Source organism: Canis lupus, chromosome 1, assembly GCF_003254725.2.
Source record: "Canis lupus dingo isolate Sandy chromosome 1, ASM325472v2, whole genome shotgun sequence".
In the NCBI taxonomy this organism is placed as follows: Eukaryota; Metazoa; Chordata; class Mammalia; order Carnivora; family Canidae; genus Canis; species Canis lupus.
The window spans coordinates 96,998,244-97,025,811 of record NC_064243.1 but is presented as its reverse complement, the minus strand read 5'-3'; the positions used below and the strand labels follow the sequence as shown (position 1 = coordinate 97,025,811).

The following is a 27,568-nucleotide window of genomic DNA, read 5'->3' as shown; positions in this document are numbered from 1 at the left end:
AATAAGACCTGGCACACATTTCCCTCCCTCAGAAAGCGGAGGTCCAGCTCTCAGTGCCGGCCCTCACACCCCCAGCGTCTGCAAGCTGAGACGGCTGGGTCGTGGCAGCCGCCCTGTGGGTCTGTGCACGAACATGGTTCCCCAGTCAAGTCCTGTGTCTGCCCCCACTTTGCACTGTCGTGTAGCTCAGACTCAAGGTTGGAGAATCTTCTTTAAGTTATCATTACTTTAGGGTTCCAGCAAACAAAGCTCTCCATGGCAGCGCACTTCTTGCCTGGCTGAGACTCACTCAATCAGGGACGGTCACTAGAAGAGGGGCCTGTTGATCCTCAGGTGTTTAAAATGCTCTTCTGGGGGATCCCTGGGTGACTCAGTGGTTGAGTGTCTGCCTTTGGCTCAGGGCACGATCCCGGGGTCCTGGGAAGGAGTCCCACATCAGGCTCCCTGCAGGGAGCCTGCTTCTCCCTCTGCCTGGATGTCTCTGCCTCTCTGTCTCTCATGGATAAATAAATAAAACCTTTGTAAAACATAAATGCTGCTCGTTCTCTGTGGTCGTTGTAAATGGCTCAGCAGGTGCCTGAGCAAAACAGGCTTCTTGTGGCAAGACGCTGCCACCCAATATCCTTCTGGCTCCCTGTTGGCGAGGGCCTGCAGAGGAAAGTGTGGGTCCCCCCCACAAAGACCTTCACACTACACAAGGCAAATGGGAGCCAGGAGGATGGACGTGGGTCAGGGAGGGAGGCACTCACACACCCATGCCATGCCGTAGCCCCTTGGAGGGGGTGCATGCCTCCAGCTACATCAGCGGTCCCCGCGTCCACAGCCGATGCCACAGGGCGATGCCCCCGGAGCCGAGCAGCAGCCATGCAGTCCCTGTGAGCCCGGGCTGCCATTAAGCAGCACACAGGGCAGCCCCTAGCACACACACCCGTTCCCTCCAGCTCTGGAGGTGGCCAGTGGGGTACAGGGGACCGGCTGGGATGTGCTGGGTGAAGAGGACGCTGCCTTCTTCCTGGCCAGCAGGCGCCCCATCCCCCCAACGTGGTACAGAGACGGCTCTGGAGGCTCATGGGCCCCAACTCCAAACCAACACGCAGGGGGTGCATTAGGGCTCCCACGTGTGGATTTGGGCGCATGGACACTTGGCTTGCAGCCCAGGTGAACCAGCAGCACGCGATCAGGATCCGAGTCCTGGCTTTTCCATCTGACCAGGCCCCTCAGCCGCAGCAGCCCCCCCACGAAGCACACGTGGCCAGGAGGACACAGGCTGGTCCACGGCACGTTGGTACTTCTGTGTGCCAACAGCATGCATCCCAGAAGCTCTGCCCATGGCCAGCTCTGTGCCGCTGGCCCCGTGAGCCCTGCCCTGCCCTCCCCTCGGTGATAGCGGTTCACAGGCAGGACACTGGCCTTCCAGGAGCCCGGCCACTGGCCCCGTGGAGCCCTCGCTGCCGGCCCCCCAGGTTGCCTCAGGCCCCCTCTGCTAAGAGCACTGCCCCAGGAGTGGGTGCCGCAGCCTTACCAGGTGGTCGCAGGCTGGCTGGAACGCGTTGGTCCCGCACACGTACAGGGCGCTGGCACTGAGTGGCTGCAGCACGCGGATGTAGTTGAGACATTCTGTCTGCAAAAGGGAAAGAAACGAGCATCAGCCTCCACTGGACGCCGCCCTCACGCACTGGGCACCTCGGCTGCCCCCGCACCTTCACAAGCTCGCTCGGCCCTGCCTGGGCAGCAGGGTCAGGGCACAGACCCAGCGCCCCCGGACAAGCCTAACTCTGCAGCTGGACTGGGTGCTTGTGTGCCGGCAGCGTCCCCGGGGCAGCCGTCAGGGGCCGTGACATTTCACCTCCACCACCAATTCACACTCGGCGAAGATGCGCTGGCCTCAGACCCCCCTGGACACCCGCTGCCGGACAGATGCACTGACTCTCTTCAACACCCGGGACCGGCCTCGCGTGGCCAGAGCTGCAGAGGGGCCGGAGCAAGGTATCCCGCCTGCCCTCCCTGTCCCCGGGGACCCCCCCATCCCGGGCCTGCCCAGTTCACGGGACTGGAAACAGCACTTCTCTGGTCTCCAGGGACAGGCCAGGCGAGGGAGGGGCCCGAGGCTGTCCCTGCAGGAGAAAACCAGATGCCATCAGAGAACACGCTATTTTAGGCTGAAATGTATGTACTGGGATTATATGTGTTATACGGACTATTGTCTGAAATTATCTCTGCCCAGGGAAGGTTTTTCCTCCCACCACAATTGTCTTTAATGGGTTGGCAGTAGCTCACCCTCCCCACGTGACCCGGGAGGGACTCTCATCTCCGAGCAGCCTCCACGTCGGGCAGGGCGAGCACTCGGCCTAATTTAGCTTTCAGACAACTCCCTCCAACACTAGTTATTACCACATGAAGCCTGCATTTTCCCCATTTCCTAAAGCAACTTCAGATCTAGGGACTTCGGTGAACGTGTGCAACATCTTGCTAAAGAAAAAGTTCAGCAGGAGCATTTTTTTTTTTTATTTTGAATCCTTTTGAAATTAGCCAACCACTTTAATCTACCTGAACTCTGGTGTCCTGCCCAACTAGCAAGGAAGACGGGGCTCTTCCATTTGGGGACTCGGACACAGGCCTGGCACCAGGTCGGGGCAGGGGGCCCAGGGAGTGATGGGGGGCACAGGGGGTGGGGGGCAGCACTGCCCACACAGCCAGCACACGGACCGGCCCAGTACCTCCTGGAGGAAGAGCGTTTCTCAAGGCACGGTTGCTGCACCAGATGCAGAAACCCTATGGCCACCCCCCAAAGCTGGTGGGGTGCTGGGGGCTGGACGCTGCACCACACATGTTCATCCCACGGGCACCAGGAAGGATTTTCTCTATCAGGTTTGGGGCCATCTGAATAAACGCGCCTATGTTCACCTTTACAAAAGTGTGTCAGGCACCCACCATGTGGGGGCTCCTGACTTGAGAGATGCCCCCCAATCGTTGGGGTGCAGGAGGGGACCTGCAGATCTGTGATGTTGTGGTCACGTCACTGGGGGGCTTCTGAGACCGGAAATTACCTGTCTTGATTTACCCTTTTCTGCACATTTTGCTTTTTTATCTTCCGAGACCTTCCAATACGCCTGTTGGGAGAAACGAGAGTCCGTTTCAGTGCATCTCCCCCATTCAAAAGGGGACGCTGGCGTCAAAACCCATGGCTCCCAAAGCACCCGGGGGCATGTGGGGCACAGACATTGCCCCTGAGAGCAGACATGAGATTGCAAAGCCAGGCTCAGCCAGCGGATGCCCGAGCAACTGGGGCTTTAAGAAGTTTCCACCAGGACCATTCCCCCGAAGTTGGCACGCCTGGCCCCCCAGATTTCCATCATTCCCCCCAGATTCCCATCACTCGCCACAAAGCAGCAGCCAACGCTCACATGCTAACACTGAAGTCTTAGACTATTTATCAACAAGCTAAACCACAGGCATTTTCAAATGGCAAAGTTGGCTCCTTCATCCATTCAGACCGACTCGAGGGCAGTAAAAGGAAAAATAAAGTCCTGTGTTTCCCGTGACCGCTGGGCTCCCTTCAGGTTTCTGTGCCCGCAGCCTTGGCAGCGAGGGAGCACCTGCTCCCCCCCACCACGCGTGTTCCCATGGCCTGTGCTTGCATGATCAAGGCCGACCAGCGGCGGAGCCTCTGCCCCCTGCCCCGCACAGGACAAGAGGCCATAGGCCACCTCACAAAGGGCTCCCCAACTCCTGCCTCACCTCCAGGATGCCCCATCTCCCTGTGTGATGACCCCATGACCAACGCTCAGAGAATCAAAGCCAGCTATCGGGGGCTCAGGGGTCAGGGAGCACACGGAGGCAAATCCCCGTGGATGCCGCCCTACACTAAGTGTCCTCCACGGACTGGCTTCCCACAGGGGGAGCAGCACACCCCTTGACAACCATGCGGTCCATTTCCAGAGAAACCCAAGTCCTCATCAGAATGACATACCAAGGCAAATGGCCACTTGCCTCGGAAAGTAAAATAAAAATGATTTCATCTCCATCCACATAAAATGCATAAGGACATGGGAACATGAACACTGATGGGCCCCCCTGGTCTCTGAGGGGACCATTCCCTCACCCCGAGGGGACGCAGGATGCACAAAAAGAGCCATGTGGGCTCCAACCACACACGCAGAGGTCGGCATAGCCCGTTCTTTTTTTAAATTATTTTTTTTGAAGATTTTATTTATTCATGAGAGACACAGAGAGAGAGGCAGAGACACAGGCAGAGGGAGAAGCAGGCTCTCTGCAAGGAGCCCATTGTGGGACTCGATCCCAAGACTCCAGGATCACACCCTGAGCCGAAGGCAGGCTGAGCCACCCAGGCTGCCCGCCCTGTTCTTTTCAGAGGCCGACGGCCAGCATCTGGGTTATCGGTTGTCAGTCAGGCAGAAATAAACCCGATGATACCAGACTCGGGAGCTGACGGCAGAACAAAGCACAGACGTCTGGGGCGGAGAACGCATAAGACCAGCTCGGCCCTGCTCAGTTCCAGAGAGCAAGAAGCCAACCCCAGCCACCGACTTGAGCCTAGGACCTATGGTTATGGAGAGGCTGCCATCAGCCAGGGACAGTCTGAGCAGCAGGTCCCGCTCGGGCCACCACGGAGCAAGGCTCTGCTGATGCGCTCAAATTCACGACTCCAAGGTTGCTCCGAAAATCCAAATAACCAAAATGCCACTACCTCCCTTGGGAGAGATGGAGGGCATAGGGCGTGAAAAACAGGCAAACAGAGGCCTGGATTTCAGGTGCTGATCCAGCCTTGTCTAAAGGAATGGCTCCTGGGGACGTGAACGTCCCCTTTGGTGACAACTTCCTGCTCCTGGACAGGGAAGGAGAGGCTGGGCCGGGCAGTCCCTGGACGCAGTCCATGATGCACCTGCATCTCTGCACCAGAGGCGGGGAGGGGGGCCCTGCCTCGGTGGATGGGCCTGCCCAGAACGCAGGAGGTGGCTTTCCCAGCGAGGGCTGGGGACACCTGATGGGCAGAGCGGCTGACCCCAAGAACAGCCTGATCTCAACCACATTCAGACGTCATTTATGATGGTTTCTGGAATCTGAACAACTATTTTGATAACATATTTGGGCTGTGATTGTGGTATTTTGCTTATTTTGACAAAAAAGAATCATTTTCTTTAGGAAGGAGACACCCAGGGAACCCCTTATGGATGAAGCATGGTTCTGGGGTTGGATTTGAAGCCTCCAGAGGGACCAGAGCATGAGGACATGGGTGCAGGAAGGTGACTCCGGCCTATAGGAGCTGAGGGGGGACAGGCCTCATTGACATCACTTCTACTCCCACATGGGCTTGAGATTGTCCATGACGAAGAGTTCACAACCCCACGAGGAAAGGAGGGTGGCCCCTGGGTGAGTGGCTGGCTTGGGACGACGGAGGCTGCCCCGGTGCACCCCGGGACGGGCCGCTCACAGGCGGGCGGGAGGCTGCTCACAGGCGTGCAGAATACTGTGGGCCGGCCACGGGGTGAGCAGCCTCATGGCCAGTGAGGGGCCTCACATGCCAGGAGGGGCCGAAGTGCAGGTTCAAGGAGAAAACCCCAGAAGGTCTGTGGCCCACACGGCAGTAGAGCGGAGCCCGTGCCATACCTCATGCTGCTTCTTGGAGACGTTGAGTGCGCTCAGGGCAAACACGGCCTCCCGGGCACCCACGTACAGGGTGCTCTTGTCCTCACTTAGCAGCAACACCGAGTAGTTGAAGATGCCGGGCTCGTGAAACTTCTCCAGCTGCACCTCTGGGGATAAGGGAGAAGGTGAGGCCCTTCTGAACTGGGATGCACTGAGCACCCTGCCTGGCTTCAGCACACCGTCAGGTCGCCAGGGCCTGGCGTGGACCCACTGCCACGAGGCCAGCCCCCGGCCTAAGATGGCCACGAAGAGCAGAGGACCCAGCAAGGCCCAAGCCACTGTGGTTAACCAGTGCTGTGGCCCAACATCCCTTCCTACTCCTTCCAGCCCAGCTGATTCCAAACCCTGCACTCCATGTGGCCTCCCAGGGGTGTGGCCTCCCAGAAGCATGACCTCCAAGCACATGACCTCCCAGGAGTGTGACCTACAAGGAGCATGACCTTCCAGCAGTGTGGCCTCCAAGCACGTGACCTCCCAGGAGAAGGACCTTTCAGGATTGTGACCTCCCTGGAGTGGGACCTCCCAGGAGTATGGCCTCCTAAGCACATGACCTCTAGGCCCATGACCTCCCAGGAGTGTGGCCTCTAAACTCGTGACTTCCCAGGAGTGTGACTTCTGAGGAGCATGACCTCTAGGCTTGTGGCCTCCCAGGAATGTGACCTCTGAGGAGCATGACCTCGTGACCTCCCAGGAGACCACCGGCTGCCTGCACGCCTCAGGCTGCTGACTGCTGTGCTTGCATACTCTGGTATGTGTGTTTGATCATAACACAGATGAACTGTATAAAAAATAGAACTAAGCTTTCCTTATTCAGTGAAAAAAAATGATTTAGCTCAAAACCTTAAAAAAAATATTTTGGCAAATATGTCCCTTAACCTGAGTATTTTTCAGGGACAAGTACCACCAACTTATAAAACAGAGAAATGAGGGATGCGTCCTCTCTTACGAGGTCATGGTGCCGATATGCAGGAACACGAGGCACGGGCAATGGGCAGTTACGTAAGTGCGCTCGCTGTGGCCCGGCCCCGGTGGAGGGGTCTGAACCCGGGTTTCCTTGGCCTGCCGTCCTGCTCTCCTGATCTTCCAGGGCTGGACACAGACGTGCGGACGCAGGCTCCTGGGCACGTGGCCTGGGGCTCTGCACAACACGGCTGGGCCCTGCGAGCCCTTGCTGCACTGAGCCCGAGGGACCTGGGGTCTCAGGACGCGGCTCCTGAGAGGGAGATGGAGCAGATGAGAGCAGCTGGCTGGACGCTCGGCCACCCGTCACTCAAGGCCCTTGGAGTGGCGTTCACTGAGGTTCGGGCCTGGGCCGCGTGCACACTCCTTCGGGTGCACAAGGGGGAAGCATCCTTCCTGGGACCCCTGCACCAGCTGGGCATGTGCACCCCGGGGCCGAGGCTCTTCCCCTGCTGCAGGTGCACAGCACCCCCTCCCCCCAGACCCAGCACAGCCCCCGCTGCCCGCAAGTCTCCAGGGAAGGGCCAGCCCTCACCTCTGTGCTCCCAGGTGATCCTGGGGACCGGTGCGAATGCCACCGTCATCCCAAATGCCATGGCCAGGGCGGCAAGCAGCCCACCGATGGGGGCGCACATTCTCACGCGCAGGCGCCACGGGGGGGGCTCCGGTAGTGAAGGCTCGTGGGCAGGGAGCCCGTGGTGGGGGTGACGGCCAATGCTGCTCAGAGCCGGGGGGCCACGACCTGCAGCACGGCCCGGAGCGGGTGGATGGTGTGAATGCTGAGGACCCGCATCTCCCAGGCACTGGGTGAGGTCCCCACCGCAGATGTCGAGGGCCACCCGGTTCTTCAATGGTGCGCTTCTCTGCGGCCTCACGAAGAAATTCTGGAAGCAAGTGAGAAGGAAGGTCACAGGTCAGGATGCATAGAGGAGCACCTGCTGGCTAGATCTCCCTGGGCCCCTGGCTTGCTCTGTGCCGGGGCAGGGTGGTGGGGACGCCGCCCCAGGGCAACACTGTGTCCCAGTCACCCAGGGGCAGAGCTCCAGGACAGATGGGGGCCGGACCTGGACAACCACCCACCTGGCTGCTCAGCGTCCCCCCAGCATGGACGCTCATGGTCAGCTTGCAACGTGATGCAAATGCCTGAACCAGGGGACAGGATCTCCCCAACCCTGGCTTCCCAGCTCCATAGACCTCGTCGGCAGGTCAGCCAGGGCCCAAGAGCAGGAGCAGCAGGTAGAGGCTAAGCTGGGGCACGTAAGCATGCATGCACACGCACACACGAACACATGCACACACATGCATGTGCACACATATGCACGTACACATGCACATGCAGGCAGACACGCACACGTGCACATATATACACATGCACACACACCAAGTACATGCATACACGCACACACACAGGTGACCTCGCCATGCAGGCTGGCTGACCTCCCGCAGCAGACACGGCCACCCCCACGGCCCTGCTCCCGCAGCCCCATCTGCCTGTGGTGAGGGGCAGCTCAGCCTCACTGCAGGTCGCTGAGGCGGGGCTGTCCCTGACCTGGGTCCCCACCGGGACCCCAGCGGGACTGTGACCAGGATTCCTGTGGGCTTCTCCCAAACAGCTGTGGGAGCAGAGATGGGACCCTTGCCTATCCAGCAGGGGGGTGCAGGTATGTCACAGCAGGACCCTGTGCTTCCCCGCCCTCCCCTAGGGGGCCCGGCACGGTGTCCACTCGCAGCCCCCCAGCCCAGGTTCCTGCTTCTGGGAGCCGGTGGAACAGTCTGTCCTCTCAGCCCAGGGCAGGCCCTGCTCACCCCCTTGTCTTCCTTTCATCCCGCCTGTGGGTCCCTCAGTCCAGCCAAGCCCTGGGCCCCCTCTGGAGCCTTCCTCTCACCCCAAGCATCACCACCAGCCTCCTGAACTTCACTGGCCCTCAGGGATGTCTGTGGACATCCAGTCCCCGCAACAGTTCCCTGCTGCTTAGCCCCCCCACAGGGCCCCCAAACCTACCATACACCAGCTCCTGCTGTGCCTTAGCACCTCTGGCCCCAACCAAACCTCCCGAGAAGGTTTTAGGAGACATTTTGGCCACCACCTCCAGGAAGCCCTCCTGGGCTGCCTCATCTGGTCCAGGAGGCCACGCTGTCCGGCCCCTGGAATCCTTGCCCGAGCCCTAAACCTAGCACCCCATATGGCTGGCCCCTGGCACCACATGGACCACACAGGGTGCTATAGCGCACCTTTGCCTCTCGTATGTACACAGAGCACCAGGATGGCCCGCCCCCCCTCCAAAGGAAGGGGCTCGTGGGGCCCTGTGGGGAGGGCATGATGGGGCCTCAGCGGCTCGCCTGCCTGCTGGGTCAGGTCCCGTCCTCCTGGCGCCCGTCCTCTCCCCAAGGCCGCGTCTAGCCCTGCAGCCGGGGCGCCTGCTGGCTCCCGCTCCTGGGGTGGCATGTCCTGTGCAGACACCCACCTGCCCCCCGACGGCCAGACAGGCACCCTTCTCAGGGACTACTGAGCCGCGGGGTCTCTGTCCCGGCTACTTGAGTCCATGTGGCAGCGCGACAGCAGCCCCGAGGGCGCTGGGCTCCCTCCCGTCCTGCCCCCAGCTGGGGGCGAGGCTCCTCCCTGTGTGGGTCCCCTGTGACCCTGCGTGCGGCAGCTCCCAGCACCCAGCGAGCCCCGACAGTTGGGGAACCGGGGGACACTGAGGTCCCAGGAAGAGCGGCCTGTGTGGGCAATGTGGACCTCCACCCCCAGGCCGTCCCCACCATGCCCACCCGCACCTGATCCCCCACAGCCGCCTCCCCTTCCCTCTGTTCCATGCCTACTGCCTGTCCCAGCATCCACGTCCCTTCTTGCTTACTGACAGGGTCTCAGTTTCCCTGGGGACACCAGTGCGCCCAGCTCACAACTCCCAGCTTCCCCAGAGGCAGCAGAGGCTGAAGAACTGGGAACGGAAGGTATCAGGTGCAAATCCCAGGAAAGCTGACTCGGTTAGCGTTGGCAGTCTTGCCTTCAGTCTTTCCTCCATTTGGTGCCTGGAACTTGAACTGGACGGCTGGAGTTCCGGGCGCCACCTCGCAAACATGAAGACCAGGGTCTCCTTCTAAGAACAGCCAAGTGGAAATCCACTGGGGACCTCACACCTTCCCTCTGCCTGCCTCCAGACCTGCTAATAAGCCAGTAGTCTCTTCAAGTTACCGTTTTCCAGGTTTTTATTACCAGCAGTTGGATAGAATTCCAAACGGATACCTCCCCAGAGTACACTTACTAACCAGCAGCAGCCGGCAGAGTAAGGTTTTCATCGTGGGGATGGGGTACATGGGAACCCTGTGCTTTATGCTCTGTTTCCTCATGAATCTAAAACTGTTCAGAATAGAGTTTACTAAAAAAAACCACCCCAGCTCAGAGAGGTGCCTCCCAATCACAAGAGGTGCACGTGTGAGGTTTTGTGTGAGCGTGCCCACTGCCCAGGGCACCTCTGGCTGCAGATTCGAGGCCCACTGGCATGTGTCATCCCCGCCACCCCCAAATACCAACACAGAGCCCAGAGTCCGGTTTACAAGGGCCCAGGGGCAGCGCTGAACTCCCGGCTGGGTCCCCGACACAGGTCACTCGGGGCAGTCAGGTGAGGACCCAGACAGCTGATGGCAGAAGCCATACACCACCTGGAGCCCACACAGAGGTTCAGCCCCACTGTCCTAAAGCCCAATCCTGTGACGCTCAAGGGCATAAACCATCAGGACAAAAATGGGGAGAGCACCATAGCCCGTGGGAATGTGACCGCACTGCGGAACCGGAACCCAAACAGGTGAGTGTCACGGGCACTGTGTGGGCTCAGCCCCAGCCACCAGGCCTCCAAGAACCACAGCGGGGTGGGGGACGTGCCCTGCTTTGTGCCATATGCCCATTTTTGGGGGGTGTCAGAGGTGCCTTCAAGCTCCTGACACGAAGTCGCTGAACATAGAGACAACACAAGATGCATGGGGGCACAGGGCCCACCCTCCGCCCCACACGTGCAGGAGGCGGGTGGCCGCTGGGGCGCATCGGTGACAGTAGCAGCACAGCCGGTGGGAAAACACACAGCAAAAGCAGCCAGGTCTTTACTGTCAACGCCGCGCATGGCGCATCGAAGCCTGTGTCGCGCAGCGTGATACCGTCTGTGCCCCCCACCAGCGCTGGCGCCCCCTGGCTGGGAGTCCGCGGGCTCCGTGGACCACACAGAGCCGCGGCCGGAGCCCAGGATGCCGGAGGAAAACCACCCCAGGAAATGAAAGTGAACTCAGAAATTAAAATTCTGACGACAGGAACAGAACGTCCAGGGGAAGGATGAGAAGATAAAACTGAGGCGGCTTCGCCAAGGTGGCGCAGATAAGGACCGGGCGGGGGGGAGGGGGGAGGCCGGGGCGTGGAGGCCCAGGAGCTGCAGGAGGAGGAGACGTGGAGAATGAGAGGGCGATGGTAAGAGGAGGTCCCGAGCCGGAGGATACGCGTTAACGGAACGGGAGCCCCTGGCGGCGTGATGAAGGAAAGGAGGCCACCATTCCCAGCGCATGGTGGTGACATCTGAGACCCTTGGGGACAAAGGTGGGGCGGGGGGTCCTGGCAGCTTCCAGGGGGACAGATCCCTGCAGAATGACCTCTTGAAGGAGCAGGACGCCCTGAACATCCTGGAGGAGGCTTCCCCTCCACCCGCCCCGAATCCCGCACAGTGCCCAACTGTCAACACGGAGGGTACATGGAACCCGTCTCACACCAGGGCTCTCAAAGCTCTTACCCCACAGCGGCCTTTCTCAGAAAGCTCCTGAAGGATCTGCTCCGGCGAAACAAGGGAGCTACTTGGCCCGTCTCTTCCCAAGAAGGAAGAACAGCCGGGAGCAGAAGACCCCGTGTGACGAGGAGTGGGGCCGAGGGCGCAGGGACTTTGTTGTGGAGGGGACAGGGTGGGGAGGCAGAGAACCCCGTTGCCATCTTCCACAGCAACACCATGCCCCATCCCCAGCCTCGGCACAAGCTGCCTGTCCTCCAGAATATTCCTGTGCTGGCCCTGGCGGCTGGGCCTCGCCCACAGCGACACTGGCTCCAGGGCCACTCCTGGCCGGATGCCCTCCCGCCCTCCTATTGCTTCTAGAGTCATCCTCTTCGTTCCATGGAAGGCCTTGATCGTGCCTGTGGCCCTGGCCCCTTCTGCGGTGGGGGGTGGGGGGGCGGGTAGATGCACACCCCAGTTAGGAGACCAGGGCTGGGGTTTGGGGGGGCTGGAGGCAGGATGCTTCACAATAGAACACTCTGGGCGGGCCACCCCAGGATGACAGGTGCAATGGCCAGAGCTCCAGCAGGGGCTGCGTGGCCTGACAAACGCACAGGTGAGCTGGGGTGGCACCGTGCACACCTAGGGAGCTGCACACGGGCTACTGCACACATAGGTTGCTGCACACGTGGTTTACTCAAATCGGTCCACGTGAGGAGAGGGGGAATTCTTAACTGCCCTTCACCTTGGACCCACCCAGATTCGGCCACTCAGGAGCCGGGTGGCCACCTGCTCCCGGCCACCCCAGGTCACCCAGCAGACGTGCTCCTTGTGCTGTAGCACACACGAGCTTCCTGAGCGTCTTTAAAAAATCCACAGGAACAACAAAGGGGAGAGGGGCCACGTTCCCCAGACGGCTTTTGGCGGGGGCGGCAGTGGGTGCTTCATGTTCTGCAGGACACCGGAAGGGCTTCGTGTTCTCTTTTCCAACAAGCATGTGGTGTCACATAGAACTGAAGCCCCACCAAGCAGAGCACATGCCCCGTGCGCGCGGACCTGCGGCCACCAAGTGCTCCTACAGGAATCCAGCTCCGGAATTCTGGGATGGGGGACATGCAGCATGAGGGACCATGGCGTAAATACTAAAATGGAAACAAGTGGATCATGTCAGTTGCCTTGGGTTTCCCAGGCGCTTCTGAGCAGCAGGAGCCTGTCACCGGGAGCCAAGTGACCGGTGTGCATTGTGTGTCCCCAGTAGAGAAGTGTCACACGGAACCAGGAGCCCTTCAGGGAGGCAGGGTTCCACCGCACAGGCCCCAGTACCTACATGGCCATGCGCTAGCTCATGAGGAGTGCACGACCCCACTCTGGGCATTGAGAGACTAGAGGGAGGGGGCTCGGAGCCCCTTGCTCAGGCTGTCAGTGCCGGTCACCCACCAGCCTTCCCCCCGGTGCCTCTGAACCAAGTCAGGGACTGCAGTGGAGAAGACAGCAGCCAGCGAGGGTTCTGTTCAGGAAACTGCCCCCACAGCTGCAGGTGCGTGCACACATGTGTGCAACGTGGACATGTAAGTGCATGAACCCACGTGCATGTAATGCACACAGTTGTATGTGTGCATGTGAACTGCACACCTGTGTGCATGCACGTACACACGCACCTGTGTACCTCTATTTGTGCACCTGTGTGCATCCACATGTGCACGCCTGTACGTGCTCTGCTGGAGGACAGTCTTGACCTGCCATTCTGTTCTTAGATGTGACTGCTGACTGATGCAGGAACCGAGGACCACGAGGCTCCCTGGGACTGGCTTCCCCTCCTGGGACCCACTGCCTGTGGCCCTGGGTGGGGGTGGGAGGGTCACAGAGGGACCACAAAGGGGCCACCTCTCCCTGCCCCCTGAAGACCTCAGGGCCACACTGACCAGCAGGATGTGAAGCCAACGTTCAGAGCACTCTTGCCGGCACCCACGAGTCTGTGGAAGGGCTTTCTGGTGACAGCTGTGCATGGGGCCCATGGGGCCCATGGGGCCCAAGGAGCCTGGTCCACGCACATGGGGTGGGTGAAGCCCCGCTCCCCTCAACCCTGTAGCCTGGCCAGCAGAGGACATGCACGTACCCACGGCTTCCCCACACCTACCCTTGCCCCCAAGGCTGACCCTCCCCACCCCTCCACCTCTGTCCCCAAGGCTGACCACCCCCCATGCCCACCCCTGCCCCCAGGCTGGCCCACAGCACTCTTGTCCTCCGACTGACCCCCACCCCCTGCCCCCAGCTTCCAGCCCTAGGCTCCCTTCCCCCTCACTGGCTGTGGGACCAATGCATTACCACCTCGCAGAGATGGCCCTGTCCTCTCGGCTCAGGATGGGTTCAGGAACCAGATGTCACCCCAGAGGCTGCTGAGTGAGGTGACCCCAGTGACACTGGGGGCGAGGGGTGGACCGAAATGCCACAGACATGGGTGCTCTGTCCCCAGAGGCAAGGGAGGCACCCTCGGATAAAAGCTGTGCTTTGACTGGAGCCCGCCGTGGTCCTGAATCCCCCGGCCTACGGGGCCGACACCTGTGTCAGCAGCTCCCAGGGCACCAAGCTCCACTCACAGGGAAACGCAAACTATGATATGACAGCCATTTACCTGCAGCCGGGCTGAGAGAAGCTGCGGGAGGGCAGGGCAGGGGGCTTCCGCAGCCGAGCCTCACTTCCTACCCCCAGGGACCCGGGAGGGCCTGCAGTCCATCGAGGACACAGGTACAACCGGGGTGGGGGTGGGGGCGCCTGTCAGGGGCTGCCCTGTGAGGTCAGCAGCAGGTGGGACGGCCTCCACTGTGTCCAGGTAGCAGATGCCACCTGTCCCCCAGCCCCGACAAGGACCTAAACACATATGGACACGACACACATCCAACCATTAACAGTGGTAACCTCAGGAGAGGGAGGCCCGGGGCCAGGGGCCCCGCTGCTCGTGTTGGCTTCGTACACAGTGAGCGCCACATCTATACCACTCTGCAGTTACTGCTGCACCTGCCTGGTAGGTGCCTGGGCATCCCCCAAATATTTTTTTAATGCAATCAACAGGGACACCTGGGTGGCTCCATGGTGGAACCTCTGCCTTTGGCTCAGGGCGTGATCCCGGGGTCCCTGGATCGAGTCCTACATCGGGCTCCCTGTTCAGCCGAGAGTCTGCTCCCTCTGCTCTTGCTTGTGCTGTCTCACTCACTATATATCTCTATCTCTTTCTCTCAAATAAAATCTTTAAAAAAATTAAAATAAAGAGATAACACAATCGAAGATACATGACCTGGGGGGAAAATACTTGTCAGCCAAGCGCCAGGGCTTAGAGTTCCTGCTCTGCGCAGCCACCTACCAAAGCAGCCCCTGGCCCAACACGGCTGGTGATTCAGTGCACACGCGTGGGCCCAGGCAAACACATGGAAAGTGCTAAGTGCCCCTAGAGGTGAAGCCGTGCTCACTAACGGTGCCCCAGCATACCGGCCCAGCAGGTCCCGGGGAACATGGGGCGGCAGAGCTGCTGGAGAGCGGCCAGAGCGGGGCAGGAGGACGGGAGGCGTGGGCTTTCCTTCTGCTTTCACATTCAATTCTTTCTCTTTCCCCTCAAGCTGGAACTACATGGTTGAAATGAAGACGAACCACAAAATGACCCCAAATCTGGGCCGGGGTGACACAGAGCACCCTCCCTGCAATCACACCACTGACAAGGCCTCTGCGCCCCCAGAAGAGATGATGGAGCTTTGCAATTGTCCAGGGGAGAGAGCTGAGAAGGAAGCAGGGAGCAGGAGGGCGAAGGTGGGTGTGGAGAGACGGGCTGTGCGCTGGGCGCCAGGTGCCCGGCACCAAGACAGGTGCCCCACAGAGCGTGTCCTGACCTCCCTCAACTCCAACCCGAGCACACAGAGAGCTGGGACCAGTGTCCCCGGGACCCCACCAAAGCTTCTACCAGGACTCGGCCCTGCCTCGAGGGGACACAGGTGGGGAGGCCGTGCGTTTTTACCTGAATCTTCTCCTTCCAGGACCTGCCCCCTGTTGTTCCCAGGACGGTGTCCTCAGAAGCCTGGGCTCTGAAAGTGACAGGAAAGGAGAACGTTTTAACATCGAAATCCTCCGTCCACGGCAGCTGAGCATCCCTTCTGGATACAACCAAGAAGAAAGTCTCAGCAATTTCTTCTATAACCCCCGGGGCCTCAGGCAGGCCGGCCCTGGCCCAGGATGGGTGAGGCCTTTGCGCACTTGTGCAAACTGGAGGGAGGAGGGAGTGTGCAATCGTGCCCAGAAAGGAAGTGCAACCTGGCCGGTCCCCAAGCACTGACCGCAGCCACTTCCCTGCAGGATGAGCCAATCAAACACGGCCTCTGGGGCTGGTCCGCCGCTTGTGGACACAGAATTGAGCACCCTGTGAGCTTCAGACCCGCAAAGAAACCTCCCTGAAACCTGGCCTGCAGGGTGCGGCCCTCGCCATGGGCAGCTCGGTCCAGGATGGGCAGGGTATCACAGAGGCCCAGAGTGGCTGGCGGCCCCAGTGGGCCTCAGGCCAGATGCACAAGGGGGTCGAGGACACTGGTACCAGACCCTCGAGGGCTCGCAACGATCCAGCATGGGCCTGAAACCTCACAATCAAACACTTGCATTTTTTTCTGTGGTTGCAATATTTTGGTTTCCTTTTGCTTGAAGAACTGCTACAATTCTTGCCAGTCTTCTGAAGACAGCTGAGAAGTGGAAAGCGCTCCCTGGAAGCACTGCTGATGCCCCATCCCTCCCACGGCTTCTGTGGAGTTGGGGCCAGCTGCGCCCACTCCATGCGTCCACCTGTGACGCACAACTTCCAGGCAGGGTCCCCTGGGGAAGCCTTGCCGCCCGAGACACATCCCGTGAACCCTGAGCAAATGAGACCCCACCCCACCCCACCCCCGCCCAGTACTGGTCTCATAGTGGCAGGCTTGCAGAGGCCGAGCTGGGTCTTTCTGATTCTGGGTTGGCTCCTGCTGATGGCCAACTGACAAGCAAAAATATCTTCACCCATGAGCCAGCAGAAGCATCGCCAGACAAGGCCGCACCCTCGCAGCTCCCAGAACCCACGCCTGCTGTCTAAACGCCAGGGCAGGTCTGCCACAAGGAATGGACAGGTGACACGCAAACCCGATGGCACAGGCCGGCAGCGCACAGTGGCCACCCAGACACTCCCAAAAACACGGGGGTGGGGGGGAAGCAGTTCACACATAGCAAGAGGTTCAGATAAACAACATGAATGCTGAGAATTTTAAAACTGAAAAATGTCTCTCTTCTGTTAGTTCAGTAAGCCTCCGTCACTTCCACAAGTACAAGCCCAGAGCTGCTCGTTTGGGGGCCGGATGAGGCTGCATCGCACTTCCCCCATCTCACAGCGCCCGACGCCACTGCCAGGTCGGGATGCCTGTATGTGGGTCTGCACCGAGGACCCCCTCACACGCACCTGGGCGTGGCAACCTCGCCTTCTAACCTCGACCTAGGTCTGCACACCCAGCAGCTCCTAACCTGTGGTTTCGGAGCAAAACCAGACACTTCCGGCCCCACCACGACCAGGCCCCGGCCCCAGCCCCGGCCATCTGTGCCCTCTTACCACGCCAGTCCTTCCTTGTTTCTCAACAGAAAAACCCATGCACTGTAATGAAGGACCACCACCCCGAAGACCATTTCCTCAAGCCACGCATGCATACCCGCTTGTAATGCACATAAAAAGAATCTGAGCGTCCTTTTGCGAGGTAAAAGCACAAAATTAATCAGAAAGGAGAGTGTTTCCTCTCCTGCGTGAGGGACTTGGCCTTTCCCATCCCCCCTCCCCAGGGTGCCGGTGAGTGTGGGAGCCCCAAGGCCCATGCCCTGGGCAGCTATCCAGTGACCGCTCCAGGCACAGCACGGAGGGAAGGCAAAGCAGCTCTTGCACACACCCTGCCCATGTTCTGCAATTGTGACATCACCCCCCCAAGCTCCTTACCCTTAGCAGGGGTCTGCACATCTAAGCAAGATGCTACAGTCCCGCCTCTGAGAAGGGCAGCCATGGGACCAGCTGGCTACGAGACACCTCAAGGAAGGCGCAGGGGCAGTGTCCACGTGCCCTGGCCAACGTGTGCCAAGGGCTCCTGACGCAGCAGTTGTCCACCAGCAATTCAGCTGGATACACCCCACATATGAGAGACGCCCAAGTAGGAGGCTATTCCACAGGACAACTCTGGAGACATCTCTCTCTCTCACACACACACACACACACACACACACACACACACACACACACCGTACGTGCACAAATCGGCTCGTATATAAATCGTGTTGCGTCCGTGGGATGGAGCAGTACACAGCTGCTAAAAGGAATAAAGTGGCTAAAGGAGCCTTTGTGTGCTCCTGGTGGGAGTGTAGATTGGCGTGCTCATGGTACAGAGCATCCTCAAAAAATTAACAGAACTACTATATGACCCAGTAATTCCACCACGGGGCGTTTACCCAAGGAAAACTAAAAACAGTAATCTGAAAAGACACACACGCTCTTGTGCTCGCTGCAGCATCACTGGCAACGGCGAAGATATGGAAGCAGCCCAAGTGTCATTCGATAGACGAGTGGATTAAGGTGTGGTGGGCACACGCACACTGGAATGTTACTCAGCCACCAAAGTGACCGACATGGGACGCCTGGGTGGCTCAGTGGTTGAGCATCTGCCTTCGGCTCAGGGCGTGACCCCGGGGTCCTGGGATCGAGTCTCACATGGGACTCCCCACAGGGAGCCTGCTTCTGCCTCTGCCTGCGTCTCTGCCTCTCTGTGCGTCTCTCATGAATAAATAAAATATTTAAAAAAAAAACAAAATGAACATGTTGCCATTCATGATGACATGGAAGGACCTAGAGAGTGTAAGTCACTCAGACAAGGATCAACACTATATCTTGGTTACACTGGTATCTAAATGAAACCAATGAACAAGCGGAAAACCAGAGTCTTAAAGACAGAGCACAACCTGGGGTCACCAGAGGCGGTGGGCGGGCGATGGGTGAGACTGGTGACGGGAGCAGAGAGGTACAAACGTCCAGCAACAACACAAGTCAGTGCGCGGGATGGAAAGTTCAGCGCAGGGAGCATCATCGCTGACACAGCCACGATGTCGCCCGGGGACCGATGGGGACTCTCACTCTGCTGGGCACCAAGGAAGGCACAGACTCTGAGGTCCGGTTGGTTCCGTTTGTGAGGCTGACGACATGGATTCTATCAGAGCACCAGTTCCCGAGAACAGCAGATAGTCTCTGCGTCGTTTGCCCACGTGTAGTCCTGTCGGACCCCCACCGAGGGACTGACACAGGAGGACGGTCCGGGGAGGGCCGGGGATCCCAGCCGGCCGGTGCCCTGGGGCGGCAGGGGCAGCTTGCTGCCGCACACGGACTTGGGGGGGTGTCCCCTGGGCGCTGGCCGGAGCGGGGGCGGGCCCTCTGAGTGAACCGTGCCCTTCCCTGGGCTCTCCCGTGGGGGGCATCCGTGGGCCCCCGGCGCTCCCCCAGCACCGCTGATGGCCGCTCGGTGTTCCAGGATTAAATAGGAGAAGGTGGCACCCTCAGACCTTTGCCAACTTCTGACTTAAAATTCATTTTTTTAAGTAGGCGCCGCACCTGACATGGGCCTTGAACGCATGACCCTGAGATCAAGACTCACGTGCTCTACTGACGAGCCCCCAGGCGCCCTTTAAAATTCCTTTTTAAAGCCTGATTTTGGCCTCCAGCAGAGCCCCACCCAGAAGCTCCCGTTCCCAGAGCCTGTCTGCGAGGTGCAGGCGCCACGCGGGGGACACCGTGAAGGGTCGGAAGGCCCGTGCCTTCGCCCCAGCGCGGCCAACAGCCCAGAGCTCGAGCGCACTGCCCGGGACTTGGCGCGCTCGGCCCCTGCGGGCGCCCGCCACGGTCTGGTCCGCAAAGGCGCGCGCTCCGCTCCCTGCCATAAACCCGGGGCTCCACCTCAGCGCCGCTTACGCTAACCTCCAGCCCTAGCTGCCATTCAGCTCCCTAAGCGGGGAGGCGGAGGGGGCGGGTAGTGAGGGTGCTGCTCTAGTGGCCGCTCCCAGGGCCAGCTCCTCCCCCAGCCCCTCCACCTCCCTCACCCCCTCCACCACCCCCAGCTCCTCCCTCAGCCCCTCCACCACCCCCAGCTCCTCCCTCAGCCCCTCCACCACCCCCAGCTCCTCCCTCAGCCCCTCCACGACCCCCAGCTCCTCCCTCAGCCCCTCCACCACCCCCAGCTCCTCCCTCAGCTCCTCCACCACCCCCAGCTACTCCCTCAGCCCCTCCATCACCCCCAGCTACTCCCTCAGCTCCTCCACGACCCACAGCTAGTCCCTCAGCCCCTCCACGACCCCCAGCTACTCCCTCAGCTCCTCCACCACCCCCAGCTAGTCCCTCAGCCCCTCCACAGGCATTACAGTGTTATAGACAAGAGATCACTACCCTTATCCATGGCTAGCTCCCTGGGTGTACACATGTCTGACTACAATGCAAGGTCTCTCTCTCTTTTTTTTTTTTTTCAATGCAAGGCCTCTGAAAGAACCCTTGGTTTGTGCCAACAGACTTAGTCACTGAGGCCACAGCCCTGCTGCACCATCCGCGGGGGTACCACTGTGTGGCCCCCCACTACCCCAGCTCCTAGTGAGGCAGGTTTTAGGCACCCCTGTCAAGAAGAAACAGACTCACAAAGGCAGTTATGAATCTGGAGTCTCCAGCAAAGCTGGGCATCCTCTGTCCCTCCCGTGTCCTGCATCCCCCCTGCAGGCCTGGCCAGCAGGTCCCTAGGCTCCCATTGCCCTGGGGACGGAGCAGGCAATGGCTCAGCAGGCAGGGCTGGAGACTGCTCTCTGCAGAAGCGTCTGGCTCCTCTGAATTGATGTTTCTCCTCCAGGAGCTCAGAGCAGAGACAAGGGGTGTTCCAACCCCACAGCAGGTGCTTCAGAAGAGGTGGCTCCTTCTCTGCCATTTGCCAGGGAATGAAGGTGTCACAGAATCACTCGGAATCATGCGAAATCCGGGGCTGGCTTGGGATGGCGCTCGGGGCCACTTGGGGCAGCATCCTGCCTCCAGGGTGCTCAAGTCCCTCAGAGTGTCCACGGGGGCTGTGCACACAGTTTCACCAGGGGACCAGACTCCTGCCCCTTGCATGGGCCCAGCCCAGTGGCAGCATGACCAGCACGTTTCAGCCATCGCAGGAGGGACAGGCCTTGGAGCCCTGACAAGCCTAGGTCCAGGCGGAGATTTCTTTTTTAAGTCTAAAAAACCCACAAAATGCTACTCTCTTTGCCTTCATCTTCTTTAGTGACTCCTTAAAAATACCCAGCAGGGTTCCAGAGCCAGGCCAGCACGACCGGCCGCGGGCTGCCGTCCAGCTCGTGTGCGAAGGCCGAGCCGGGATGAAGCCATTTCCTTGCACCTGGCCTCCCTGCAGGACGTGGCCTTTGCTCTTCACCTGGCAGAGCCCATTAGAGAAGGCACACGCCCCAGGCCGAGGCACCCTGAGGGCCCCGGGGCCTCCCCCAGGCAGGGCACGAGGGCCCTCACCGTGCCACGTCAGGCTGCCGTGCCAACCTCCATGCACTATCTGCGCACACATTACACCCCAGCATTTTGTTCCAATTCACCGTCTTCTACTTCCCTTCACGGGGATCCCCCAGAAACTCCAACTTCGGCCCTGGATGCAGCTGACTGAACACCTGGCAGCAAAGTTCACCGTCCTGAAACCTCGCCACCTCTGATCCACCTTCAAACCACACCAAGCCGCGCCCCACCGACAGCGGACCACGGGGTCGCCCTGGGCAGGTGGAGCGGCCTCCCTAGGATGCTGCAGAGGAGACAAAGCGACAGCCCTTCCCCAGCCATGAGGACAAGGGGCAAATACTGCGGGGTGCCACAGGCAGCCTGGAAGGGCCCTAGCCTCTCCCTAACCTGGGGGGCACCAGGGTCTCCGCCTTTGCTGAGATGCCCACTGGCCAGCCGCCCGCACACAGGTGATGCCCAGACTCTCAATTGTTTCTACTTTCCAAACAGGCCGCAGAGGCACAGCTCGAGGTAAACACCAGCATGGAGGGCCCTTGCGGGGAGCACTGAGAGCCCCACCCTGGGCCTGGTTCACCCCTCCCATCGACCCTCCCTTGTGGTTCTTTTCATCTTCTAGATGCTTCCGGGCCCAGCTGCTGTGTGAGTGACGAGGGCCACATAAACAATGCAGGCTAGGCCCCAAGCAAACCCCAGTACGTCAAATGTCCTTGTCCCTCCAGACAAGGTGCAGGCGAGCAGGTGCCCAGGGGTGACCTCTGCTGAAGGTCCCAGGTCAAGGGAAGCCCCCACCTCAGATTCTGTCTATTCTGCAGCATCCACATGGGAGAGGGTCTCCCCTTGTATTGCGGGCCAGACTCACTGGACCCCGGCCCCCCCCAACCTGTGTGCTGCCCTGGTGCCTGGCCCCACTGTCCCTCCCGTGGTGTGGACTCCCACAGCAGGTGGGGCGTTCCCGTCCCGAGCCCCGTGCCCCCTCCCAGGTGCTTCAGAATGTGCGAGACACGGAAACATGGCGGCATTTATCTTCCAGGGGGGAAGACGCGGGCTGAGGGGTTAGCTGGCCCACACGGCCTCCAGCCAGCCCGAGGAGGCGCCGTCCCTCCCGGGGACCAGTGCTGGGAATACGATAGGAGCCGCACAGCACAAAGGCAGAGTGGCCTCCTCACAATTCACAGCAACCAAAATCAATGAAAATCTAAAAGAGCTTCTAGAACATTCTCACACCAGAGTAAGCTAGGTCCCCGCTCTACCCCGCTAGGGCCCTGCCACTGCACCCCTGGAGACGACCGCGGCTTGGCTCAGACCTGCTCCTGCCAAGCCTCCTGCCAGGTGCTGCACAGGTGCCACCTCGTGCATGCTGGGCACCCTCATCCAGGGATGGGGACACGGGGACAGAACGAAAGGACCCCCCAGCGTGGGTCCCGAGCACCAGCCAGAGCACAGGACTCTGAGCCTTTGGGAGGGTAAGGGCTGAGGAAACGTGACCAGCATTCGGTCAAGGACTCGGGAAGTCGGGAGGTGTGCTCGTCAACGGCCCTGTCTACTGGAGGTGACGGGGCCCGAGGTCTGGTTTCCTGCAGGCCTGGTCCTGGAGCCTGGCCAGCTGGCCATGCTGCCCGCCAGGCAGAGCTCAGGGCCCCCCTGCCACCCGCTCCCGGGCTCCGGGGACACGCGGTGTCACGGGTGGCCCACCCCAGGCCTCGGCGGGCCCCTTACGGCCACCGCCCAGGGCGAGCTCTGCTGGGGAGCCTGCCAGTCCTGCCATCATCACACCAGGGACGTGCGGGACCCCTCGAGGTGGGCTGTGCCCCGGGGGGGCTGACCTCAGGCTGACACAGCCGCCCTCACCCGGGCCCTGCTGCCTCCCATGACCACGCACATGGGCACAGTTGGGCCCCGGAGGCGCCACCACCATCACGGTCCCCCGGGGCTCACACTCCCTGCCGCCTAGTCACATCCCTGCCGCGGACACCTGAGCCACCGTGCCGCACACTGCAGGGGACCCGGCCAGGCCTGCAACTGCCCGCCGAGGACCACGCGCAGGCAGGGCCGCCCCGTGCGCCAGCGGGCAGCAGAGCGTGGCAGTCCTCGGCCAGGCGCCAGGCACAGCCCCCCACGACGCACACGTGAGAGCCCCGCGCCCGCCGCTGGCCCCCAGGAGGGACCAGAGACACCCGGACAGCCCCTGCCCCGCCCGGCTCTCCTCCAGGACAGCCTGTCCCTGCAGCGGGGCCGCCACCCGCAGGGCCCCCGACGGCACTGGTGCCAGCCCTACCTGCAGGCGGGGGGCAACGGGCAGCCCTGGGCGGAAGTGCCACCGGAGCAGCAGCAAACCAGATGGGCCCCGGCCGGCCGCGGGGTCACCAGGAAAGGCCAACCGCTCCTCTTCGACCTTGTGAGGCACTGATGTGGCTTCCCTAGGGGCCGGCTGCCGCCGCCCTCATCCCCAGGTCCCCCAAGGCCTCCACAGACCCTCCAGGCAGCGGAAGCTCTGGGCCGGAAGCTGACGAGCTGCGTGGGGGAGGGGCAGGGGAGGCCTGCAGAGCACCACTGCCAGGCAGCCCGCCAGGCCTGCCCCACCCGCCCACCCGCCACCAGCCTGGAGGCAGACCCCCGTCCACACCTGCCCGCAGCTCCCTCCACCCCTAGAGCTGCCCCCCACCGGCAGCCACCCCTCACCCTCCCGGAGACACAGCTGGGGCCCCGACGTCCCTGCATGAGCTCTGGGGGAGGAAGAGGAGCTGGTCAGTCACCCCATACCACCAAGATGTGCGGGCTTGTCACAGGGGCTCTTCCAGCCACAGGATGAGCTGGGGCCATTCTCCTTCTCCTCCTCACCCCCCTTCACACATAAGGAAACTACAGCCCAGACACTTCCAAGAGTCCCACGGCCAGTGGCCATCAGAGTCCGATGCCCGCATCTGCCTGGGCCCCGACCTCAACACCACCTGTAACTACCGCCCCCCCCCCCCCCGGGGTGGGGAGCCAACCTTCCCCCTGACATGGGAGAGCCTGAGCCGGGGGCCACATGGAGCTGGTGCACATGGCTGGCCTTGCCAGGTGTCCCACCAACACCACACACACACTCCCAGGTAGGGGTGCAGCAGGCAACCGCCCCCCCCCCCCATGGTCTAAACCGGGCCGGCGGCACTGGGGCCTGCCCCTGGAGTCTGGCAGCTGTGCCTGGCCAATAAACCCACTCAGCAAATCAGGGCTGTGTGGTCCTCATTTCTTCTTCCCAGTTTAAAAACCTAACACAGAGACGGTAAAACTAATCGCCCCCTGCATCCCCGGAGACCACACGGCGAATGGAGAGCAACAGTTCCATGCCCAGAAAACCACGTGGTCCCCAGGTGCATGTTCAAGGTCAAGCAGTCAGGGACGAGGACAAGCCTTGAGGTCAGGCAGTTGGGGACAAGCCTCAAGGTCAGGTGGTCAGGGACAGGGATGAACCTCAAATGACAATACAGCCTCGTTAGCATCTTCTAACTACAAACCCTCTTCCAGGGCCTCTGCTCCTCCCTGACTGGCTGGTGGCTGGCTGTGACCCCTGGCTGTGACCCCGTGGGGGGCGGGCACACCTGGCTACCCACCCCTGTCTGCCCAGGACAGGCTCCCAGCCCAGGATGGCAATCCCACCCAGAGCGTCCCAGGTGACAGAAGGCTCTAGAAACGTTTCAGCCATGGCGAAAGACACTCCTCACCAGATTTCAGAACCAGGTGGATTCTTTTCACAAAACTCAACTCACGGACTGAGAAACTGGAAGCACCTGCCCGAGCTTGCCCGACCCCACTCCCTGCCCCCACGCACAGGTCACTGGGGCCACGTCTCTTCTACCCAGAAAAGCCCGAGGGGAGTCACGTTGGGCAGCCCCTTGCACACCCACCTGCCCCGACCCACCATCAGCAGGCTGGGGCCCTCCACCTTCAGTGGGAAACGATTTTCTGCCTCTGTGGGGGTGCCGGCTGCCAGGCTGCAAACCCCCACCCAGCATGGAGCAGCACCTGCCAGTATCCGCCAGCATCCACCAGGGTGCAGCCAGACCCGGCGTTCCAGAGGAGTTAGACAAGCGCCAATCACCTACTTCCCTGGCCGCCGCCAACCCACCAGTTCAAAAGGATGTGGGCTCAAACGCTGACCCCCATGTGGCCCCAGCAGCAAGGATCTACAGCCTAAATAGGTAATATCACAGCCCACTACGCTTGCAACGTAAACCATCTGGTCCCTGCTTACTGCTGAGCACGGACGGACACGTAGATCATTAAATGTGATGCGGGGAGGATAAACTGGAGCTCAAATGCTCGTTTACTCACGTAGGAGGCCGTCGGGGAGGCTTGTGCCCAGGAGGGCTGCGGCCCTGCCCCCTGCGCCCACACGCGCTCTCCTCCACACCGGCGGGGCAGCACTACCTGCTTTTCAGGTGAGCTCGCTGGGCCAGGTGCACCTGCTCTCTGAGCCCTGAGCCCCAGGCCGTGGCCCTGTCACAGGTGGGCGAGGGGTGCCTGCTGCCTGCGGGGCTGAGCTCTGCGCCCTGGGCTCATGGGGGCATTTCTAAATCCCTCTTTGGATTCTACTGCATCTCCTGACTGCTTTTGCAATTGGAAAATGCAATTTTTTTGTGAGTTTTTCTTAAAGAACAATCACGATGTTTCCACACATCAGTAGCTTCTCCCAGAGTCTCTCTTGGACCAATCCCCCAGCCCCAGCGGAGGGGAAGGCGGCCCGCGGCCCCAGGGGCGCATTCCCACTGTCCTTAGGGACACATCCGTCCTCCCGGCCCCCCACCGGATGGGGCCGCCCGTGGCCTCTCCTTTCTGTCATCGTCGATGCCTCATTGCTCTCCACGTCTGTGTGCCTGCTGGGGGCTGGTGGTCCAGCTGCCCCCCAAGAGGGATGCATGGGAGGCCCGGGCTGGAGCCGTGTGACCCATGTCAGCTGCCCACTGCTGCCCCCGAGGTCTGAGCTGTGATGGAGCTGGCCCCAAAGCATGGCTGGGGCGTCTGCTGGGCCTCCCGGGAGACGACCGCCCTGGCACATCCCACGCTGTATTCCTTCTACACCTTGTCCCCCAGGAGAGAGCTCACGCAGGAAGAGCTTGCCCGCCACGCAGAGGGGAAGCCACCTCATCTACGCAGCTCCAGCACTCCTGCCTCGGCCTCCAACCTCAGGTCCCGTCCTATCACCGGGAGGGGCGGCACCTGCTCCCCACACACCTGGGGAACTGTGAGGCCACCCCGCGTCCCTGATCCTCCTCCTCGCCTCCAGCACCCGGGAAGGGAGGCCCTCAGCAGGGATGGGGGAGCAGATCTGGGCTGCCTGGGGCACCCGCAGCCCAGGCCCTCATGTCATGGCTCTGACTCTAGCAGGTCCACTGGCAGGCGTGAGTCAGAATGGCCATGGGTCTCCAAGACTGTCAACCACACGGCCTCCTGCCCAAGGAGTGGCCGCGGCTGCATCCCCGGATGTGTAAGTGCTTGCGGCATGAGCCTCTGGGGAGACGAAGGGCCACACGGTCGTCCCGCCCCGACCAGCCGCAGGAGCCAGCAGACCGCGGCCTAAGGACCCGTGCTGACCTCCCAGAGAAAATCACCACACACTCCATGGGTTCAGACATCGATGGGTCATGCCAGCGGCTCTGGGGTTTGCCATCCTGACGCGGGCCCCACTGGGCTGCCGGGCATCCAGTGGAGGGACCCATGCTGCCTTCCCAGCCCCCGGGGCCTCCTGTGCTCCGGGGCTCATGTCCCTGCCTCAGGCTTCGGAGCCGGAGAAGAGGATCAGGATGCACCAGGCCACGCAGGCCACTTTGGCAGAAGCACAGTTTTAAGCAGAAGGCAGCCGAGGAGCGGCACGCACAAGGGCTCGCTGCCTCCCCACGAGCCCGCACGACACACACTTTCGGTCAGCGTGACCCCAGGAAGGCACCAACGTGAGTCTGCCCAGCAAACCTTCCTGAACACCCCGTACTCACCAGTTTCCTATTTGCCTTCTCACAGTTTACTGCCCCAGGAGCCCAAACCGCCCTCCCTTGGCCTTAGCACCTCACAACTTAACCGCTCTTGACTTAAGTGATGTATCACCACCACCACCACCACCACCCCCCCCACCCCTGTCTAACTGCTTCCTTTGGGTCTTTACTTGCCTGTGAAGCTCCTGTGCATGTGACAATAGTACAACTTGTGTGCCTTTTGTCCTATTAATCTCTCATTTCTTAGTTTAATTCTCAGGCCCCACGGATAGAACCTAAGACAGGAGAGGAGAAGCTTCTCCCTCCCTCAATCTGGTGGCATAGCACCTTAGCATCTTCTTTCCCATCTACCCTCCTGAGTCTCTCATCAGGCACCTGTGATGACATTTCAGGCCCCTCTGGAGGACCCAGGATCCTGTCCTTAACTCAAGACCCTCAATCACACCTGTGAAGTCCCTTTACCACGTAGGATGACACACGGTTGACCCTTCAACACTGCTTTGAACTGCACGGGTACGGTCCACTCATAGGTGGATTATTTGGGGTACGCATAGGGCATACCCTGCATGTCCTTTCCCCTCCCCATGGTTCCCTTGACGACATCTCCCCCCCCCCCCCCCCCCCCCCCCCCCCCGTGACTTTACGCCAAGAACAGAGCACAGGATGCA

General features: G+C 60.7%; 1 protein-coding gene across 6 annotated transcripts in view; it reads right to left on the bottom strand.

Moving 5' to 3' along the window:
• Positions 1 to 27,568, bottom strand: part of SEMA4D (semaphorin 4D) — an 89,561-nt gene that overhangs the window by 21,104 nt on the left and 40,889 nt on the right. For 3 of the 6 annotated variants that reach the window (XM_025423582.3, XM_049093247.1, XM_025423581.3), the window contains exons 2-6: positions 15,376 to 15,442; positions 7,163 to 7,511; positions 5,629 to 5,774; positions 3,048 to 3,110; positions 1,523 to 1,621 (exon numbers count right to left, since the gene is read on the bottom strand). In XM_025423582.3, coding sequence (XP_025279367.3) covers positions 1,523 to 1,621; positions 3,048 to 3,110; positions 5,629 to 5,774; positions 7,163 to 7,511; positions 15,376 to 15,442 — 724 coding nt within the window. Of the gene's footprint in view, positions 1 to 1,522; positions 1,622 to 3,047; positions 3,111 to 5,628; positions 5,775 to 7,162; positions 7,512 to 14,855; positions 14,990 to 15,375; positions 15,451 to 17,074; positions 17,107 to 27,568 lie in introns of those variants that run through there. The other 3 variants (XM_035701204.2, XM_049093241.1, XM_035701199.2) reach the window with 3 other exon arrangements.